A 22,924-nucleotide genomic window follows, 5' to 3' on the forward strand; every position below is an offset into this window, starting at 1 on the left:
TTTGCTGCCTTTTATAATGAAATAATGCTGAATTTATGTGGAAATGATTGTTGTAAAAAAGCTTCAGATATCTGTCCCTGAGAAAGATGATGACTGGAGGCAGTTTGAAGCAGCAACGAGGTTTTAATCCGTTAACCACGTCATCAGGTGGGACCGATTTTTGGGGGAACCATTTGGTTGGCGACACCGGTATACTGTGCTTCTGCTCTGCTTCTGGCTGTTGTACCAGGAATGAGTTGGTTGCGTGGTGTTGGAGTGTGTTTCAGTGCATGGCTGTTGGTTTGGAGGAGGACTGAAGTGGGCAGCGTTGGAAAGAAAAAGTGGAAAGAGGTAAACGTCGTCATTCTCGGGTGAAGGAGGGAGACAGGGTGGTGAAAATGTTGAGAGCTGAAGAGGTGTTTCAGGTCATTTTCAAATTGAAAAACCAGGTGGGAGGAAGCTTTGGTGCCATGATTCCACTTAAAGCTGCCGAGTCTCTGAGGTGTGTTGGGGAAGGATTTGACGCTTGGATCCTGTCTAATGGAGCGATGCTACTGTTGTGCAGAAACATGCAATGAAAGTTAGGACAGTATTGGGGAATAAGGTGGAAGTGGTTATTCTGCAAACAAAAATGTTTTTGAAAGGTGTCATATATGGACTGTGTGCTGACATATCAGAGGAAGAAATTAAGAAAAACATAAGAGGGGGGGAAAGCAACAGATGTAAAGCAATTTAAATCCAAGAAAGGTGGACCCAAAAATACACCGGTGTTGATTACTTTTGATGGCAGTCTTTGTCCAGCTCGTTTCTTTATAGGATTTGTCTTTTCCTCTTCTGCGGCACTTCAACGTGCACAGCTCACACACACACACACACACACAAAACACAGCAGGGAGGTGAATGCACACAAGGGAACATACCTGACAGACACTACCACATACATGTCAACTCCTTTGAGGGTCCACCTGTATAACCAAGTGAGAAAATCCATAAAATCAGCACAAAATCCTTATAACCTCCAAATCGCTCCAAAATCAGTTTTATTACAGTACACACAACCGCATAGCGTTTTTGTCCACATATTATGAGTTGCCACAATGACATTAAAGTCAGGATCATTAGTATTTTCTCTGTAGTTGAATTTCAAACAATACAGATCTAGTATTCATGCTTCAAGCTGAATTTTATAGAACTGAATGTGTCAAATTTAGTTATTTTTTACAGAAACAAGAACTGTGTGTCACTAATGGAAATACATTAATAAAATGAAAAATAAATCAAATATAATGAACAAAATAAAACATAACTCAGAACTTCATCAAGTGTATCGAAAATCGCCTCGCCAGTGCCAATGTTGAAGACTGGCATGTCAGTGATCCTCAACTTCGCCCCTATGTTTATTAGGGATGGGTATCGATAAGATTTTATCAATACCATTCTCGATTCCGCTTATCAATCCGATTCCTATAGATCCCTCTTGTGAATTTTTTGTGTACTAAAAGTAGGCTTTACAGCTTTTCTATGTCAGCGGGTCAAAGAGCTTTTTCTTATCGTGAAACGGACTTCCTGTGACCGTGAGACAGTTGGAGTCTGTGGACATTTTTAAGCCTTAAAGCCTATTTTTATTCTCTTTCTTAAGAATAGTTTTTATTTTTTATCTGTTTTATTCTTTTACTTCTGTTTTTAATTATGTATTTGAATTTTTTAATTTTTATTTATTTTTTTATGTATTCGGTTCTATGTGAGGCGCCTTGAGACGGCTTTTGTTGCGATTTGACGCTTTATAAGCTGATTGAATTGAACATTTTATTGAGTCTTAAATAAATATGAAATTGGTCACTGGATCCTTAAACTTTGGACATAATAAACTCTACATGGTGGATCCTTGATCTCTGGACATAAATAGAAATAAACAGAATCTGTAGTTTTTGTCAAAAGCATTTCCTTTCAGACATTATTGGCATGAATGTCTTTCATTATATCTGAGCTGAGCTGCTGTGCTTCACGTCAGCATCAGTTTCATTCATAAAGAACACAGGACGTCTCATTTTGGGAAGAAAAAAAAAACGTTTTAGTCGATTGTAGTTTATTTTCTGTATTACAGCATTTGGAAAGAGGTGTCATTTTATTTAAAGCGGCAATTTTGTGTCAACGGAACGGAGGACGATTCTTGTTTCTTGACTACAACATGACAAGAGTCCCAGTTAGTGACTTTACTCCACACAAAAGCGACCCACGATATTTTAATGGCTTTGACAGGAGTTAAGAAGCAGACTTACCGCTTCTGAAGAGCAGCGAATCAAAGAACCACGAGCCAGTGGTTCGAAGCTTTGCTTTATTAGCTCACGCATCAAAGTGGAGTCGTGCTGCAGAAACAGTTGATTACAGAGCCACTGCAGACCAAACCCTGAATATTCATAAGACTTTATTTGTACGTCCGTATGACTCTGAAACTCGGAAAAATCCATATAATTTACGGACAATCCGTATAGGTTGACATGTATGCTACCAGCTGAGACATAAAAACAATAACCAAAGAGAAAATAATACATAAGATTCAAATCTCTACTGAACTCACAAATCCCCAGAACAGACGGGACAGTAACAATGTTTCTTTTCCAGTCAGGCCCTATCAGAAACCTCCTCTGCAGTGCTTCAGGTGCCAGAGATTTGTCCATATGGCCGCTTCCTGTAGGGGGGACAGGCGTTGTGCTAAATGTGGTAAAGATCATGACGTCCTAAAATGTGAGGAATTGGCTTCTAAGTGCTGCAATTGTGGTGAAGATCATCTGGCTTCCAGTAAAGAGTGTCGCCACTTTTTTGAAAGTGAGACAAGTTCAGGAGGTCAGAGATCAGCGTAAAATTTCTTATGCCGAAGCATTAAAGAATGTGGAAGGGTCAGAGGCTTCAGGCCCTGTGGGGAGAATGCCTGTAGGTGATCCACGATGCCCAGGCAGCAACTTCCTCATCTTATCTCTAGGCAGGAAATTGTAATTAACAAGGAGGCCCTTCTTGCATTTATGATTGATGTGATCTATGGAACTCGGGACAAGAAGTCCAGATCTGATGTTATTAAGTTTGTGTCTGAAGCAGCAGTGAGGTTTCTGGGAGTGAAGGATTACTTTCCTTAGTCACTGCACGAGTGTATGAGGGCCATTCAGGAGCCCGTAGGTCAGAGGTCAAGCACTCAGCCTGAGAGAGGGGATGAGGAGGGCTAGAACATGGAACATGGTGCTCTCCTCGAAGATATTGCTCACGCATCACTCACTCATCTTCAACCACTTTTCCGAGTTCGGGTCGCGGGGCCAACAGCTCTAGCAGGGGGCCCCAGATTTCCCTTTCCCCTGCCATATTGACCACCTCTGGTTAGGGGATCCCGAGGCGTTCCCAGGCCAGTGTGGAGATATAATCTCTCCACCTAGTCCTGGGTCTTCCTCGTGGTTTCTTCCCAGATGGACGTGCCTGGAACACCTCCCTAGGGAGGTGCCCAGGGGGCATCCTTAACAGATGCCCAAACCACCTCAGCTGGCTCCTTTCAATGCGAAGGATCAGTAACTCTACTCCGAGCTCCCCACGGATGACTGAACTTCTCACCCTATCTCTAAGGGAGACACCAGCCACCCTCCTGAGGAAGCCCATTTTGGCCACTTGTACCCACGATCTAGTTCTTTAGGTCTTGACCCAACCCTCATTGTATTCCCTACCCAGAGTAGGCAATCCATTGGTTTCCTGCTGAGAACCATGGCCTCAGATTTAGAGGTGCTGATCCTCATCCGACCCAGCCGCTTCACACTCGGCTGCAAACCAATCCAGTGAGTGTTGGAGGTCACCGGCCAATGCAGCCAACAGGACCACATCATCTGCAAAAAGCAGTGATGAGATCCTGAGCCCACCAAACTGGAAACTCTCCTCCCCCCGACTACGACTCGATATCCTGTCCATGACATCACAAACAGGATTGGTGACAAGGCGCAGCCCTGTTGGAGGCCAACCTCCACCGGAAATGAGTCCGACTTACTGCCGAGCACCTGAACACAGCTCTCGCTTTGTGAGTACAGAGACTGGATGGCCCTGAGAAGGGACCCCCTCACTCCATACTCCCGCAGCACCTCCCACAGTATCATCTAGGGTACCCGATCATAAGCCTTCTCCAAGTTCACTAAACACATGTAGACTGGGTGGGCATACTCCCAGGCACCCTCCAGGATCCATGTGAGAGTAAAGAGCTGGTCAGTTGTTCCACGACCAGTATGGAACCCACATTGTTCCTCTTCAATCATACGTTCAACTATCGGCCGCACCCTCCTTTCCAGCACCCTGGAGTAGACTTTACCAGGAAGGCTGAGTAGTGTGATGCCCCTGTAGTTGGCACACACTCTCTGGTCCCCATTTTTAAATATGGGGACCATCACCACAGTTTGCTACTCCTTAGGCACTGTCCCAGACCTCAACGCAGTGTCATCCAAGACAATCCCTCCACACCCAGAACCTTCAGCATTTCTGGTAGGATCTCATCAACCCCCGGGACCTTGCCACTGTGGAGTTGTTTGACTACCTCAGTGACTTCCACAAGGGAAATTGATTAAACTGCTCCATCAGCTTCCAGCTCTGCCCCTACTATAGAGGGCGCTCCGGTCTGATGCAGGAGTTCCTCAAAGTGTTCCTTCCAGCGCCGGATTATCCTCAGTTGAGGTCAACAGAGTCCCATCCTTACTGTACTGTAGGTAACTCTGATTGTTGTTTGTGCGTATGCACGGAACAGCATTATGGAGTATTCGGCCTTCTTGGAGTCCCTGAATGGAGTCTTGTATGGGGCTCAGGGGGAGGAATCCATTGTTCTGCTGGGGGACTTCAACACACACGTGGGCAATGGCAGAGACACCTGTAGAGGTGTGATTGGCAGGAACGGCCTCCCTGATCTAAATCCGAATGGTCGTTTGTTATTGGACTACTGTGCTAGTCACAGATTGTTCATAACGAACACCATGTTCGAACATAAGGATGCTCATAAGTGTACATGGTACCAGAGTACCCTAGGCCAAAGATCGATGATCGATTTTGTGATCGTATATGACTTTGAGGCTGCATGTTCTGGACACTCGGATGAAGAGAGGGGCAGAGCTGTCAACTGATCACGATCTGGTGGTGAGTTTGATCAGAGGGTGGGGAGGACTTTGGACAGACCTGGTAAGCCCAAACGGATAGTGCGGGTGAACTGGGAACGTCTGGAGGAGCCCACTGTCCGACAGATCTTCAATTCACGCCTCCGGCAGAGCTTTTCTAGCATCCTGGTTGGGGTCATTGAACCAGAATGGACAATGTTCAAAGCTTCCATTGCTGAAGCTGCAGCGGGGAGCTGTGGCCTGAAGGTCTTAGGTGCCTATATTGATGATGATATTGATGATGTTTAATTTCCTCATGATGTTTTGCATCCTCCAGTGGAACACAAGGAGTCTTATAGCTAACAGACAGGAATTTTAGAAATTGATCCGTGACTTTGAAGTTAAGCCTGATTTTGTGTTCAAGAAACATGGTTAAAGCCTCACCTGGATTTTATTGTCCCAGGATACGTATGTCTCCAAAAAGGTCTGGTCAACCAGGTGGTGGGTGTGCAAGTTTTGTTAAATTAGGGATCCAGTGTAAAGTCTGTGAGCTTGAACTTTCTCTTGAGTGTCTAGTAGTTGAAGTGTGGACTCATCAGGGCAAACTAAGTTTAGTTAATTTGTAAACCTTTAGTCCTGGCTGAACTTGAAGAGTTACTAAATCAGATTACTGCCCCTGTTATCTGGGTAGGCGACTTTAATACCCATAATCCTCTGTGGGGAAATCAGGTAAGGGATGGGAATGGTGCTGTGGTGGAAGAGTTATTGGATAATTGCAGATTAGTGATTATGAATGACAGCAGACCAACTCGATTTGGCATTAATTCTTTTAAAATGCCCTGCCTTGATTTAACTCTTGCAAGGTTCTCCCCAGACAATGGAACAATGGCGCTGCGCCATCATACTGCCATCTAGTGCCGCTATAGTGTAGCGTCATCTCATTTTCTTGTTTTCTTAGAGGAAAACCTCCCAGCGCGCACTTGAATGCTGCTAACATTAAAAACGGAACCACAGATTAATTACAAAGTTTATATAAGTGTGATGTTGTGTTATGATGACTCGTTTTTTTTTAAGTGATAACTGTTAATTTTGATGCAGTCACAGTAAAAGGAGCCGCTTTCCGCTGTGCAAATCTTAGTGCGCATGCACATTGCGCAAGTGTGGTGCATGCTGCTCTGTTACAGAACAGTCTCATGTCAAGAGAGACACTCAAAGTAAAATAAAATAAACCCTACCAGCTCCATTGAGAAGAAGAAAAAAAACCTGAACAGTCATCCACTTGTGATTTCCAAAGTCTGCTCCACCAAAGGACTCCCCACGCACGGATCTTACACGATTGTCAGCCGGTTTTGCGGAGCTCCTCACAAAGTTCTCTCATGTTAGATAGAAAGTCCATTATCTCCTGAAAATAACGTATTCCGACTTTATCCCAATGTAGAAAAAAAATCAGTTCAGTCTGTAAAGAAACCGTGTCATGGAGACATTCCGTGTGCACGCTAACGGCGGGGCTAAAATAGTGTCCAGCAACACAAACAGCAGTGTCACCACACGTTAGAATCAAAAAGCAGACAGACTGAAAAAATTAAGAGTTTTGGGGTGAAGCATGTTGCCTCTTGTCTCTCTCTTTACAGCCCCTGTAAATCTGAACATTCAGTTTTGAATGAAAGCTCAGAAGCTTCGTTATCGGATGAAGCAGTGTTCGTTTCTTCACTGTGTCAGCCATCGGGATGTTTCTGCTTTTCCTAAAATCAATCAATCAATCAATTTTTTTATATAGCGCCAAATCACAACAAACAGTTGCCCCAAGGCGCTTTATATTGTAAGGCAAGGCCATACAATAATTATGTAAAACCCCAACGGTCAAAACGACCCCCTGTGAGCAAGCACTTGGCTACAGTGGGAAGGAAAAACTCCCTTTTAACAGGAAGAAACCTCCAGCAGAACCAGGCTCAGGGAGGGGCAGTCTTCTGCTGGGACTGGTTGGGGCTGAGGGAGAGAACCAAGAAAAAGACATGCTGTGGAGGGGAGCAGAGATCAATCACTAATGATTAAATGCAGAGTGGTGCATACAGAGCAAAAAGAGAAAGAAACAGTGCATCATGGGAACCCCCCAGCAGTCTACGTCTATAGCAGCATAACTAAGGGATGGTTCAGGGTCACCTGATCCAGCCCTAACTATAAGCTTTAGCAAAAAGGAAAGTTTTAAGCCTAATCTTAAAAGTAGAGAGGGTGTCTGTCTCCCTGATCTGAATTGGGAGCTGGTTCCACAGGAGAGGAGCCTGAAAGCTGAAGGCTCTGCCTCCCATTCTACTCTTACAAACCCTAGGAACTACAAGTAAGCCTGCAGTCTGAGAGCGAAGCGCTCTATTGGGGTGATATGGTACTACGAGGTCCCTAAGATAAGACGGGACCTGATTATTCAAACCTTATAAGTAAGAAGAAGAATTTTAAATTCTATTCTAGAATTAACAGGAAGCCAATGAAGAGAGGCCAATATGGGTGAGATATGCTCTCTCCTTCCAGTCCCCGTCAGTACTCTAGCTGCAGCATTTTGAATTAACTGAAGGCTTTTTAGGGAACTTTTAGGACAACCTGATAATAATGAATTACAATAGTCCAGCCTAGAGGAAATAAATGCATGAATTAGTTTTTCAGCATCACTCTGAGACAAGACCTTTCTGATTTTAGAGATATTGCGTAAATGCAAAAAAGCAGTCCTACATATTTGTTTAATATGCGCTTTGAATGACATATCCTGATCAAAAATGACTCCAAGATTTCTCACAGTATTACTAGAGGTCAGGGTAATGCCATCCAGAGTAAGGATCTGGTTAGACACCATGTTTCTAAGATTTGTGGGGCCAAGTACAATAACTTCAGTTTTATCTGAGTTTAAAAGCAGGAAATTAGAGGTCATCCATGTCTTTATGTCTGTAAGACAATCCTGCAGTTTAGCCAATTGGTGTGTGTCCTCTGGCTTCATGGATAGATAAAGCTGGGTATCATCTGCGTAACAATGAAAATTTAAGCAATACCGTCTAATAATACTGCCTAAGGGAAGCATGTATAAAGTAAATAAAATTGGTCCTAGCACAGAACCTTGTGGAACTCCATAATTAACTTTAGTCTGTGAAGAAGATTCCCCATTTACATGAACAAATTGTAATCTATTAGACAAATATGATTCAAACCACCGCAGCGCAGTGCCTTTAATACCTATGGCATGCTCTAATCTCTGTAATAAAATTTTATGGTCAACAGTATCAAAAGCAGCACTGAGGTCTAACAGAACAAGCACAGAGATGAGTCCACTGTCCGAGGCCATAAGAAGATCATTTGTAACCTTCACTAATGCTGTTTCTGTACTATGATGAATTCTAAAACCTGACTGAAACTCTTCAAATAGACCATTCCTCTGCAGATGATCAGTTAGCTGTTTTACAACTACCCTTTCAAGAATTTTTGAGAGAAAAGGAAGGTTGGAGATTGGCCTATAATTAGCTAAGATAGCTGGGTCAAGTGATGGCTTTTTAAGTAATGGTTTAATTACTGCCACCTTAAAAGCCTGTGGTACATAGCCAACTAACAAAGATAGATTGATCATATTTAAGATCGAAGCATTAAATAATGGTAGGGCTTCCTTGAGCAGCCTGGTAGGAATGGGGTCTAATAAACATGTTGATGGTTTGGATGAAGTAACTAATGAGAATAACTCAGACAGAACAATCGGAGAGAAAGAGTCTAACCAAATACCGGCATCACTGAAAGCAGCCAAAGATAACGATACGTCTTTGGGATGGTTATGAGTAATTTTTTCTCTAATAGTTAAAATTTTGTTAGCAAAGAAAGTCATGAAGTCATTACTAGTTAAAGTCAATGGAATACTCAGCTCAATAGAGCTCTGACTCTTTGTCAGCCTGGCTACAGTGCTGAAAAGAAACCTGGGGTTGTTCTTATTTTCTTCAATTAGTGATGAGTAGAAAGATGTCCTAGCTTCACGGAGGGCTTTTTTATAGAGCAACAGACTCTTTTTCCAGGCTAAGTGAAGATCTTCTAAATTAGTGAGACGCCATTTCCTCTCCAACTTACGGGTTATCTGCTTTAAGCTACGAGTTTGTGAGTTATACCACGGAGTCAGACACTTCTGATTTAAAGCTCTCTTTTTCAGAGGAGCTACAGCATCCAAAGTTGTCTTCAATGAGGATGTAAAACTATTGACGAGATACTCTATCTCCCTTACAGAGTTTAGGTAGCTACTCTGCACTGTGTTGGTATATGGCATTAGAGAACATAAAGAAGGAATCATATCCTTAAACCTAGTTACAGCGCTTTCTGAAAGACTTCTAGTGTAATGAAACTTATTCCCCACTGCTGGGTAGTCCATCAGAGTAAATGTAAATGTTATTAAGAAATGTACATCACACACTGAGAAATGCCAACAAAGGCAGAGTAAAGTGCAGAGTAATAAGACGTTTTTTCAGAAATGCACCTGCTGACTCGGGGAAGAAAGCTGGACCTTTTGTTTTTCTATTTTTATTTTATTTTTTGACAGTATAGAGGGGTGTCAAAATCTGAATCACACAGACAAGGTGAGATTTTCACTAACTGAAGTGAATGCCCCCAGCCTGGTGACATTATGACTTGGGAATTCAAACTTTTCAAGCTGAAAACTCTGCAGGGGAAAAGTGTAAAAACAAGTGTAGAATCTCACACATTTTAAAACAGTCTTTCTGTTCATTCTTTTTTTTCTTTCAAATAAGTTCATTGCACATTTGTTACATACAGGGTGTCAATGAAACACAAGCATTTTAGATTAATTTAACTAATCAACAATTCAGCATAGAAATCAGACCAGAAACAGAACTAAAAGATTTTTATTCTTGTCTTTGGGTTTCAGGACACAAGGTCGGATAGGACCCCGAGTGGAAACGTTGCGCGTGGTGATAGTTCCCAACAGCACCGCAAGACTAAACATTTGTGGGGAGAACCCTGTCTTGCTTCTCCAACCTTAGCTCGAGTGGGTGAGTGGGATGTCCTGGGAATCACTCAATGGGAAGTGACCATTTTCCAGTTTTAAGTCACTTTGGAAGGTCCTTAATCGAGGTCGAGGGGGATTTAAGTAAAAGGTTTGGTTTTGCTCGGGCTGACTGGGGTAAGTTTAGGGTAGAAATTGGAAATAGTTTAGGAGACACTAATGATGGTTATATTGATGAATTTAGTGATTTCTTAATAGGGCTGCCACGACTAGTCGACTTGTCACGACGACATTGACAGAAGAAACTGTTGACAACAAATTTAAGTAGTTGACGAGTCATTTATTTTATTTAAGCCTTTGTTTTTCTCTCAATTCCTAGTTGTAGGCAGCGAGCTGTCCTGCCGTCATTTGGAATTTCAAAATTGGACAAGACGGCTGATTAAAACAGTGGCCATCTTGTTCAAAGCCGTCTAAAATGCGTAGTTTACCAAAGGAGTGGTCTGTCTGTCTGTGTGTGTAGTTAAGTGGCTGCAGACTGCGAGGGAGGGAGGGGGTGGAGGAGGGAGATTCCGGAGGCACGAGACGTTACAATCTGTTGAGAACCATCAGTGCACATGAGACAGCGAGCATGGAGCAGAGAGAGAGGATTTTAACCCGAGTGAACATGTTAAAAAAAAAACAAACAAACTGTGCAGCTGCCTTTACTTCTCTCTGTACTTTCTCTACCCGTGTGGTTCTGACAGCATCAACCTGTTCACACCATGTGCGCGTCGTATACTGAATTTATGAGATCATGAGATGAAATAAACAGTTAAATATCCTTAAAAATGAGAATAAATAAATGAACGGAGCAAAAATTAAGCATACACGGGTTAAAAATAAAAACTGCTGTGCAGTGATGTTCAGAGGCACAGATCACAAAAAGCAGGTGAGAACTTTGAACTTTAACAGCTGTTATTTTCCAAAGGTATTTATTTGTTCAATCTTGATCTTAATGTTGTGTTCAAGCACAAAACATGACTGATGAGGAGGGAAAAAAAAGGACGACTTCATCACACTAAAATGAACTGGAGTCAGAATAAAAATACAAGCTGCTGATTTTTATTTTTCAAAGTTATTAAGCTGCAGCTATATGTTTTATTCATTTCAAAGTGAGTTACCTCTTACTGTATTCTGATTTATTTATGCAAAAACTATGGGGAGTCAAATCAGCCTGCATTGTTCTGTTCAGTTTATATCATATTTTCCTGCATGTGTCCAGGTATTTTTTTCCTTCTTTATAAGAGATTGGTGTTTGCATTTGCTCCACAAAGTTTTAAAACACATTAAAATGTTCACACTTTTCTTTATAGCAGTTCTGTAATTTCAGAAATGCAACAGAAACAACCACAAATCAGAAAAAGTTGGGACTTTATGTAAAATGAAGATAAAAATAAAAATGTTGCATATTCCCAGTTTCTCCACCCACAGAAGCCAAACGTTCTTCCAGAGTTGTGTCTTGGTGGTTTCCCTCACTTGTCTCCTTCCAGCATGGACATGACACAGATTTACTATAAAGTAACACACTGTTTGTATTTCTGAATGATTGGTGTAAATGAAGTCTAAGAAATAGTCACTGATTTGGAAATGTTCATGTCATTGAACATTCAACATTCATGACATTTCTCAGAAAAAGCTGCAGGCCTTAAATTCAGGAAATTATGTATGATCCGATTAATCCATCCATCCATCCATTTTCTTCCGCTTTATCCGGAGTCGGGGGCAGCAGCTCAAGCAAAGCCGCCCAGACCTCCCGATCCACACACACCTCCCCCAGCTCCTCTGGAGGAACCCCAAGGCGTTCCCAAGCCAGCCGAGAGATGTAGTCCCTCCAGCGTGTCCTGGGTCTTCCCCGGGGCCTCCTCCCAATGGGACGTGCCCGGAACACCTTTCCAGTGAGGCGCCCAGGGGGCATCCGGAAAAGATGCCCGAGGCACCTCAACTGAATCCTTCGATGTGTAGGAGCAGTGGCTCAACTCCGAGCTCCTCCCGAGTGACCGAGCTCCTCACCCTATCTCTAAGGGAGCGCCCAGCCACCCTGTGGAGGAAACTCATCTCGGCCGCTTGTATTCGCGATCTCATTCTTTCGGTCATGATCCAAATCTCATGACCATAGGTGAGGATCGGAACGTAGATCGATCGGTAAAATCGAGAGCTTTGCCCCCCTACTCAGCTCTCTCTTCACCACGACGGTCCGATATAGCGACCACATCACTGCAGATGCTGCACCGATCCGACTATCGATCTCCACGCTCCAGCCGTCCTCACTTCGTGAACAACACCCTGAGATACTTAAACTCCTCCACTTGAGGCAAGGACACTCCACCGACCTTAAGAGGGCAAAGCACCTTTTTCCAGTCAAGAACCATGGCCTCGGATTTGGAGGTGCTAATTTCAGTCCGCAAACAGCAGAGACGAGACGAGTGGTTCCCAAACCAGACCCCCTCTACACCCTGGCTGCACCTAGAAATTCTGTCCATAAAAATAATGAACAGAACCGGTGACAAAGGGCAGCCCTGGCGGAGGCCAACGTGCACTGGAAACAGGTTTGACTTACTACCGGCAATGCGAACCAAGCTCCTGCTGCAGTCATACAGGGACCGGATAGCCCTTAGCAAAGGACCCCAGACCCCGTACTCCCGGAGCACCCCCCACAGGGCGCAATGAGGGACACGGTCGAATGCCTTCTCCAGATCCACAAAACACATGTGGACTGGTTGGGCGAACTCCCATGAACCCTCGAGCACCCAATGGAGCGTGTAGAGCTGGTCCAGTGTGCCGTGACCAGGACAAAAACCACACTGCTCCTCCTGAATCCGAGGTTCAACCATCAGTCGAATTCTCCTCTCCAGTACTCTGGAATAGACCTTACCGGGGAGGCTGAGTAGTGTGATCCCCTATAGTTGGAACACACCCTCCGGTCCCCCTTCTTAAACAGAGGGACTGCCACCCCGGTCTGCCAATCCAGAGGCACCGTCCCCGATCGCTACGCCATGTTGTAGAGGCATGTCAGCCAAGACAGTCCCACAACATCCAGAGACTTAAGGTACTCAGGACGGATTTCATCCACCCCAGGAGCCTTGCCACCGAGGAGCTTTCTATCCACCTTGGTGACTTTGGCCTGGGTAATGGATGAGTCCGCCTCTGAGTCCACAGTCTCTGCTTCCTCTTCAGAAGACGTGACGATGGGATTGAGGAGATCCTCGAAGTATTTCTTCCACCGCCCGACAACAGCCCCAGTCAGGGTCAACATCTCCCCACCCGCACTGTTTACAGTCCGGAGACCCCATCGCACAACCATTGATCTGGATCTGTGCAATGGGGTCTCCGGTATCCCCCATTGTGGCCAATCTGTACATGGAGCAAGTGGAGAAGACAGCCTTGATGTCGTTCACGGGCATCTCTCCCAGTCACTGGTTTAGATATGTCGATGACACATGGGTTAAAATCAAGCAACAGAAGGTCCAGGACTTAACAGAACACATCAATTCGGTGGACTCCAATATCAGGTTCATGTGAGGATGCCAGAAACAACCATTTAGCCTTCTTGGACTGTGATGTTACGATTGGAGAGAACAGGCAGCTCCAGATAGAGGTTTACAGAAAACCCACTCACACTGACCAATATCTGCTCTTTGGCTCAAACCACCCCCTTGAACACAAGCTCGGGGTGATCAGGACTCTTCAACACAGAGCCCTACAGGTGCCCACAACTGCAGAGGGAAAGGCTAAAGAGCAACAACTTGTACGGAAAGCCCTCACAGTATGTGGGTACCCACGTTGGTCCCTGGAAAAAGTACAGCAGTCCCAGAGAACAAAGAGACCAGATAGACAGGAGACGGAGACAAGAAGAAGAGTGTCTCTCCCTTATTTAGCAGGAGTAGGGGAAAACTACAGAGGATCTTCAGACAGCACAAAATCCCAGTTTACTTTAAACCAGTTAACACCTTGACAGAAATTAGTTCACCCTAAGGACAGGATCCCTAGTTACAAACAGAGCAATGTAGTGTATCATATCAGATGTCAGGAAAACTGTAATGAACACTACATAGGTGAGACGAAGCAACCTTTACCCAAGAGGCTATACCAGCACCGCAGAGAGGTCACCAGTGGACCTCAGTCTGCAGTTCATCTCCACCTGAAAGACACTAACCACACATTTGAGGACAAGGAAGTTAAAATCTTATATATATATAAGGTCTGTCAATAAAGTATAGGTCCTTTTTATTTTTTTCAAAAACTATATGGATTTCATTCATATGTTTTTACATCAGACATGCTTGAACCCTTGTGCGCATGCGTGAGTTTTTCCACGCCTGTCGGTGACGTCATTCGCCTGTGAGCACTCCTTGTGGGAGGAGTCGTCCAGCCCCTCATCGGAATTCCTTTGTCTGAGAAGTTGCTGAGAGACTGGCGCTTTGTTTGATCAAAATTTTTTCTAAACCTGTGAGGCACATCGAAGTGGACACAGTTCGAAAAATTAAGCTGGTTTTCAGTGAAAATTTTAACGGCTGATGAGAGATTTTGAGGTGATACTGTCGCTTTAAGGACTTCCCACGGAGCGGATCGTCGCGCAGCACTCCCAGGCACTGTCGTCAGCCTGTTTCAAGCTGAAAACCTCCACATTTCAGGCTCTATTGATCCAGGATGTCGTGAGAGAACAGAGAAGTTTCAGAAGAAGTTGGTTTCAACATTTTATCCGGATATTCCACTGTTAAAGGAGATTTTTTTTAATGAAAGAACCACAGAATCTCGTCTCTGCTGTTTGCGGACGATGTGGTTCTGTTGGCTTCGTGAAATCAGGACCTTCAGCGTGCACTGGGGCGGTTTGCAGCCGAGTGTGAGGCGTCCGGGCTGAAAATCAGCATCTCCAAATCCGAGGCCATGGTTCTCGACCGGAAAAAGGTGCTTTGCCCTCTTCAGGTCGGTGGAGTGTCCTTGCCTCAAGTGGAGGAGTTTAAGTATCTCTGGGTCTTGTTCACGAGTGAGGGACAGATGGAGCGTGAGATCGATAGATCAAATCAAATCAATTTTATTTATATAGTGCCAAATCACAACAAACAGTTGCCCCAAGGCGCTTTATATTGCAAGGCAAAGCCATACAATAATTACGGAAAAACCCCAACGGTCAAAACGACCCCCTGTGAGCAAGCACTTGGCGACAGTGGGAAGGAAAAACTCCCTTTTAACAGGAAGAAACCTCCATCAGAACCAGGCTCAGGGAGGGGCAGTCTTCTACTGGGACTGGTTGGGGCTGAGGGAGAGAACCAGGAAAAGACATGCTGTGGAGGGGAGCAGAGATCAATCACTAATGATTAAATGCAGAGTGGTGCATACAGAGCAAAAAGAGAAAGAAACACACAGTGCATCATGGGAACCCCCCAGCAGTCTAAGTCTATAGCAGCATTACGAAGGGATGGTTCAGGGTCACCTGATCCAGCCCTAACTATAAGCTTTAGCAAAAAGGAAAGTTTTAAGCCTAATCTTAAAAGTAGAGAGGGTGTCTGTCTCCCTGATCCGAATTGGGAGCTGGTTCCAGAGGAGAGGAGCCTGAAAGCTGAAGACTCTGCCTCCCATTCTAACTCTAACCCTAACCCTAAACAGGCTGTTATATCCACAACAAACTTTACAGTACAGATATTTGTCCATTCCTTCCCATGTGCAACGTAAATAATGTGAACTATTGTCTCCATCATATCTATATATAACACGGGCAGCTGCGCCTCTCCGTGGACTCATGCGCAGTAACGCATCATTGTACTTGTCAGTGTCAGACCTGAACGGATCTCACTGCTGTAATAAACGATCACCTTCTAACACTGTAGAAGATAAGACATGGAACTGTTGTGCCAGGCCGTGACAGCATTAATAAACTTGAATCTCACCTCCAACAATGGCCGATGGATGTGTCACAGCATGGACATGGAGCCAGGACTGCAGCCTGTGGTTAAAATCATCTCACCCATAAAAATATATCCCATGTGATAATGTACACTCTTGCTATGTGTGATGATGGGGGCTTAACTTTTATTTGTAATTTCTCATTAATGACTGGTAGATTTCCTTCCAAAATGAAAACAACTAAAGTGATACTGCTGTTCAAATCTGGTGACAAACAGGTTTTTTTTAAAAAAAAAAAAACTACAGGCCAATCTCACTGTTACCTCAATTTAAAAAAATTCTGGAAAAGATATTCGTTAAGAGGTTAAATAATTTTATGTCTCAAGGTCACATTCTAAATGAGCAGCAATATGGATTTAGAAAAAAAAATTGTACTACTTAATTGGCTGTAATTGATTTTGTGGAAGATATTACAATTGCAACTGAAAACAAGCAATATACCGTAGGGTTTTTTTTTTTTTTTTTTCCTCAATTTACAGAAACCATTTGATACCATAGAGCCTACCTCATACAGGGGTCAGAGGAAATGAGCTGGCTGATAAGTTTACCAAGCAAGCAGCAGGGAAGTCCACTATACAGTGGGGGAAATAAGTATTTGATCTACTGCCAATTTTGCAGGTTTTCCTATCTACAAAGAATGTAGAGGTCTGTAATTTTTATTGTAGGTACACTTCAACTGTGAGAGACAGAATCAAAAAGAAAAATCCAGAAAATCACATTGTATGATTTTTAAATAATTAATTTCCATTTTATTGCATGAAATAAGTATTTGATCACCTACCAACCAGCAAGCATTCTGTCTCTCACAGACCTGTTAATTTTTCTTTAAGAAGCCCTCTTATTCTGCACTCTTTACCTGTATTAATTGCACCTGTTTGAACTTGTTACCTGTATAAAAGACACCTGTTCACGCACTCAATCAATCACACTCCAACCTGTCCACCATAGCCAAGACCAAAGAGCTGTCTAAGGAAACCAGGGACAAAACTGTAGACCTGCACAAGGCTGGGATGGACTACAGGACAACAGGCAAGCAGCTTGGTAGAAGACAACAACTGTTATGATTATTTATTAGAAAATGGAAGACAGTGAATCAAATACATAGTTCCCCCACTGTAGATATTGACATCAAACACAGTAAAGGAGAACTAAAGAGTTTGATCAAAACTAAAGGCATCAGCAAGTGGCAGCACCTATGGGATGCTGGGCACACAAGGCGCCATTTCCATGGTATAGAGGGTTTTCAATCACGTGACCAATTTGCTGCAGGACAGGTGCCGTCTCTATTCTGGATTACAAGGAGGCTGGCATGTGATAGAAAAGTGGAGAGAATGTACAGTTATTACGATGCTTTAAATCCTCAAGATAAAGCTATTTATCGTGATAGATGTGTAGCAGTTGGTTCAGTGGATCCGCATCTTATAGCAGATAGTGAGTTTAGTGTTGATGTAACAAACTGGCCGACAGTGTCACACTGCGATATTGTGAACTAGGAAGCTGCCGACCAGATCAGCCTCGCCGGCCTCCTGCAGAGCATCACAGCGGAGCTCTGAAAGCGGAGGTCGTCTTGAAGTCCTGAGTGATTTCTCTCACCAGGCGCTGGAAGGGCAGCTTGTGGATCAACAGCTCGGTGCTCGAGGACCACAATGTAAATAAGCATCTGTATTGGAAGCGTTCTTGTGTTATCCTCAGCAGTATTTTTATGTATTCTTATATGATTTTATTGCTGAATAAAATAAGATAAAATTCTGGTAGCAGTGGATTTCTGGTAGCAGCGGATCTCTCTCAGCGCCATGGTGCCATGAGGCTTCTTCACACCGACGCTGAAGCTTCTGCAATTGTTCGCCAAATGCACATAGCGTATCACAGTGGCCACCGTGTCGTAATCCAGAATGGCCGCGGGACACAAAATGACGTGACCGATGCCACATGAAAACCCTCTATTCAGTGTATTGTTGGCAGGGGAAGGTGCATGCACAGAAACAAAAGAGAGGAGGATGTGTCCTCCAGACTGAGGTTTGGTCACACAGGACTGAATAGCTCACTGGTTAAGATTAACAAACATGTTGACAGAACCTGCAAATGTGGTGACAGTCAGGAGACCGTGGAACATGTTCTTCTTCAGTGTCAGAGACAGGTGGACCTCAGCTTAAGGAACATACTGAAGTTACAGTCTGCTCTGATGTGCTTCAATTACTTTTATGAATATCTGAAGAATACAGGATTACTGCACAGGGGATAAGGCTACTGTCTGTATTTTATTTATTTGAATAATTTTATTTTGGGGATGTTAGCCTCCTGACCAACACTGCAGTCCAGTTGATGGCGGTAATGCTCCATATAAGCTGGTTGCCAACTGCCAGAAGAAGAAGAAGAGGAGAAGAAGAAGAGGAGGAGGAGAAGAAGAGGAGGAGGAGAAGAAGAGGAGGAGGAGAAGAAGAAGAAGAGGAAGAGGAGGAGAAGAAGAAGAGGAGGAGAAGAAGAAAACAAAACAAAAAAAAACCTCGGCGTTTGATGGTTTACTATCAGCTCCGCAGGCTGATCTGCTTTAAGGGGTGAGTTTCTCCACAAACGTCAAAGAAAATCTTCTCCTTTGCGTCTAGCTTTGTACATTAGCAGTAGGGATGCACCGATGCCTATACCAGGATCGGGTATCGGCCCGATGCCGTATGTACTTGCACTCATAAACGGTTCCGATACTGCTTTACAGCGTGACGTCAACCGCAGTGTGTCGATCGCGGCGGAGGTTCGACGGAACTTCGAAGCGTTTGATGCTGCGAACTTTTCACCTGTTTTCAGCGCAACTCCCGAGTTAAAATCAGTTGTTAGATCTCAAAAAGCCGTGACGGCAGCACACCTGCTCTGAGCTTTACTGAGACAGTTTTACGTTTTTGTCTTTTTTGTTTTCTTTGTGCTGCTCCCTGTGGGATCTCACTAAAAACAGCTGGTCCACACGCATTAACAACGCTTGTTTTTTTCCACCCAAATGTGCCTAAAGTCTCTTTCTGAGGATGACATTAAGTAAAACAAACAAACAAAAAATGCTGAAAAACGTAAAAAAAAATATCCCCCCGTCTCAATCTGATTGTGCTTTTTCCATAAATACACGTTGTCAATTCTTCCTGCTCAGATGGAAAACCAGGTGGAATCCAGGCGGAAAGGGGGGGGGGGGGGGTTGTGCTTCCCCCTCCACACCCCGCGATTAAAGGTCCACTTTTTAAGACAATTTTTCATACTACTAATACTATAATAATAATTTTAACAATTAAAATGTTGAGAAAGAAATTAATAGTTTCATTTACAAACAATGTAGATTTTAAATTTTAAGTTTTACTGTTACAGGGCTGTCAACATTTAAATATGAGGTCAAGAAAGAGGTCTTTATTTTTGATAAAACAAGTATTTATGTTCATTGGGGTGAAGAAAGGGTGACTGTAAAGTGAGTATTGGCAAAACTGGTTCTCATTTTCATGTTGAGGTCGGGGGGGGGGGGGGTGTTGTCGGCAGCTGCTGAAAGTAACTAATAAAGTAACTAGTAATCTAATTTAGTTACTTTTAAAATTGAGTAATCAGTAAAGGAAGTTACTTTTTCAAAGTAACTCTGGTGCTCACAGACATAAGTAAAGTTATTGATGGACAGTTTCAGTTCACTTATTGGTGGTGTATATTTTGTAGTGTTGAAGTCCACAGGTTACATTTCAGTCAGATGTCTGCCAGCATCATGTTTGTTAAGAAACACACGGTTAATGTTAAAGCACAATTTGTTGGAGTCAAAAAGTGAAGTTACATGATTTAAATGAAATGTTTGTAAATAAAAACAAAGCTAATATAATATTGGTAGTAGTTACAGTCAAAAAGTAAGTAACAACTGATGAATAAAACATTTTCAAAGTAATCATAAAAGTGTAATGGTAAGTACTCGTTTTTGTTCACAGTCTGGGAAAAAGTGGTATCGGTGCATCCCTAATTAGGAGCAGTTGTCATGTAAAGTTCATCTGACTCTTATTTTGCTTTTTGCAAACTTCAATTTTTGTCTTCCAGGGAGCTGCTGGATGACTTTTTTCAATATGTTGATTTGAGGAACTCTTTCTGTTAGATAATATCTGTGCTTATTCCTTATTTATGTTAGTTATCAAGTGTTTGTCTCTGTTATATGTTTGAAAGTTTTTGATACGTTTACACATAAGAGTTAAGTTTCACTTCCAGCATGTAGGTACAAGTATTAGATACAGGGAGATCTCCCCGTGTTGGTGAGAGCTAGTAATAATAGAAATATGAGACCAAACCACACCCACTGTAACGCCCACATAGTATAAAAGTGTTGTACAAGCTACTTCGTGGTCTCTTCACAAGTTGGATGCTGTCTGTGAGGGACCCAAACCTGGTTTTTATTATCACCTTTAATAAACTCAGAATGAGGAAAATAATGGTTTGGTTCTTGGAAAGGGGCAGTAAATTACATAAAATAATGGGGAGAAATTACAATTGGTACAGTTTGACCCGGATGTAATCTGTTCCCGGCGAATGATACCGAACCATGTGACTTTTTTTTTTTTTACAACCAACACAAAAGGCGCCTTGATGATTGGGTGAGCAGGAAACCTGTTATGATTGAATTTCTGCAATATTGACTACTATAAAATTGATGTTCATTGTATTAAATTGGTGGTTTTCATCTGAAATTTCTGTATTTAGCTTGGAGAATTGTTGAAAGTCACAATGTTGTTTTTTTTCTCTCTCTCTTTTTGTAATATTTACGGTAATTTTAGTAGTTGAGGAAATGTCCGGCTGTAGTTCGTTGTCCAGCCGATGCCGAGAAATAGGTCTCGAAGCGGGGGACAGGAAGGTCTCCCTTGCTGTAGGGTTGCTACGATAAGGTGTGAATTTTCAAGGAGTGACCTGCCTTGGTAATAAGTACCGACTTTTTTTTTCATAATGTGAGGTGGTTTTCCATTACAGGGTGCTCTGATGGTGTGAAACTCTGTTCGGCTGTGTGGGGTTTGTTTTGGGCTTAGGACAATGAGGCAAGGGTAAAGTTTGTGTTTGGGATGGAACTTATTTGTTCGTATCATGTGTAGTGGATTTATAATTGTTGTTCTAAGCCAGGGTTGCTCTTAGTTGTCTCCCTGCTCCAACACATCTGAATCCAATGAAAGGCTCATTAAAAGCCTGCTAACGAGTCTTTCATTGGATTCCACTGTGTTGGAGCAGGGAGACAATTAAGAGTATCAGGAAGGTAGCTCTCGCGGACCGAACTTGAGCACCCCTGTTCTAAGCGCTTCTTATGCTGCATGCAAAATTCCACTCACATGAGGTTGGTTTGGATCCATGTTTGTCCGTTTGTTTAACTGTGGTGTTGTATGTCCAAAACAAATTTTCATTGTGCTCTGAGTGTGTGCCCACTACTGCATTTCACAATTAAATTATTATATTGAAACTTCAGTTTACCGTTATGCAAGTATTGGACATACAAAATCAAGTTCTTGTTGTATGGCTGGGGGGCCTGGCTGCCTTTTTGTTTCTGTCTTTTGTTTTTCCTTCCAGGTGGCTTGCATTTGGGACTGAGTGGCTGTGTTGCTGAGGTTATCAGGACCTCACCCTGATCACCTGCGGCTCGTCAGGACTCACAGCTGAGGTGCATCTATATGGATTGGAACATGGTGGCATTTAAGACTGGAGTATACAGTGTGTATTGGCCAGAGACTCGACCTTGTGACCAGACGGGTGAGATCGTCGTCTCGGGAGCCATCTCATCATCAGTGGATGCAGAGAACGTCCAGGGTTTGATGCACGGTCTGTGAAAGAGGAGGGGGTGAGGTCTCACGCTCGTCAGCACACTTCCTGAGGTACGTTAGATTTTGTGACTAACATTTATACAGTCAGTAAATGTGGTGTCCCTCACACCTTTATTATATTGAGCTGTATGTTAGTCATGTATCGGCTTCCACTGCAGTGGAGTTTTGTGAACTGGATGTTCCATGCCTGCAGGTTGGGAAGCTGATTAGTAATCAAGCCAGGAAGTGTTTGCTGTTTGTACACCTTTAAGTGTTCTCTCTGTGTGTAGAGCGTGGACTCACATAATGGTTCCTTCTTTCACAGACTCGGTTTGTTGCGGCCACCTGGGGGGTGTCGGCGGGGTCCTTGGGTCCGAACAGCTTCTGGCTCCGGACCGTTAGCGCTGCTGGGAGCGCACCACGCCAGACCGCACTTTCTTTTGTTATGTTTTGTATCACTGTTATGTATTAAATTCAGTTAGCCTTTGTACCGTGCTCTGCTTATTTCATACTGGGTCCTTCAAACGCTGGTCGGTTCTCCGAGCTGCGTCCGACACATAACAGTTCTGTAAGGTTAATAGTTTTGCGTATGAAGTACATGTCCAGTATATCATATCTACATGAACTCAAGTTATCAAATGCACTTTTCCTTACAACATATTTTCACAAATGAGGAACCAATGTTATACATTTGTATGCAAGTACATATATAGTGTTAGCATTTAGTCAATTAACCAATAATGAGAATATCGTAATCAGAATTCAGTCAATCATTTTCTGTATCACTGTATTCATCATCCCCATCACTTTCATCAGATATGTCATCTTCACATACATTCTGTGTAGACTCAATCAGGTCTCTTGGTAGACCTGGTTTGCTGTATCTCAGGGGGACACATTTACCATTTTCAAGTGTCCAGGCATTGTTGAGTGGTGACAGAACCAGGTCTTTCTTGTTGAAGTTAAGAAAGAGATGAGCCTGATAGTTAACTCTCTGCACTTTCTGGTTGTGGGAGTCTCTATCTGGAGGGATTCTTGATGTTGATTTCTTCTTTAAATTTCTCCATTTCAGAGCTCTGACTTGTGCCAATAGGGCCAAGCACTTTTCCTACAGGCTTGATCATTTGCCTGGCTTCTGGACATACTCCTTTGTC

At 43.2% G+C, this 22,924-nt stretch overlaps 1 protein-coding gene across 2 annotated transcripts in view; it reads left to right on the forward strand.

Annotated features, from left to right (window-relative positions):
* The first annotated feature begins 18,442 nt into the window (after positions 1-18,442).
* The window catches only part of cpdp (CPD photolyase), a 121,744-nt gene continuing 117,262 nt past the window's right edge, over positions 18,443-22,924 (forward strand). The window contains exon 1 of one of the 2 annotated variants that reach the window (XM_034165208.1): positions 18,443-18,551. In XM_034165208.1, the coding sequence (XP_034021099.1) occupies positions 18,511-18,551 (41 nt within the window). In that variant the 5' untranslated portion in view covers positions 18,443-18,510. The remainder of the gene's footprint in view (positions 18,552-22,924) is intronic. The other variant, XM_034165209.1, reaches the window with a different exon arrangement.

The sequence above is a fragment of the Thalassophryne amazonica genome, unplaced genomic scaffold, assembly GCF_902500255.1.
Source record: "Thalassophryne amazonica unplaced genomic scaffold, fThaAma1.1, whole genome shotgun sequence".
Classification (NCBI taxonomy): Eukaryota; Metazoa; Chordata; class Actinopteri; order Batrachoidiformes; family Batrachoididae; genus Thalassophryne; species Thalassophryne amazonica.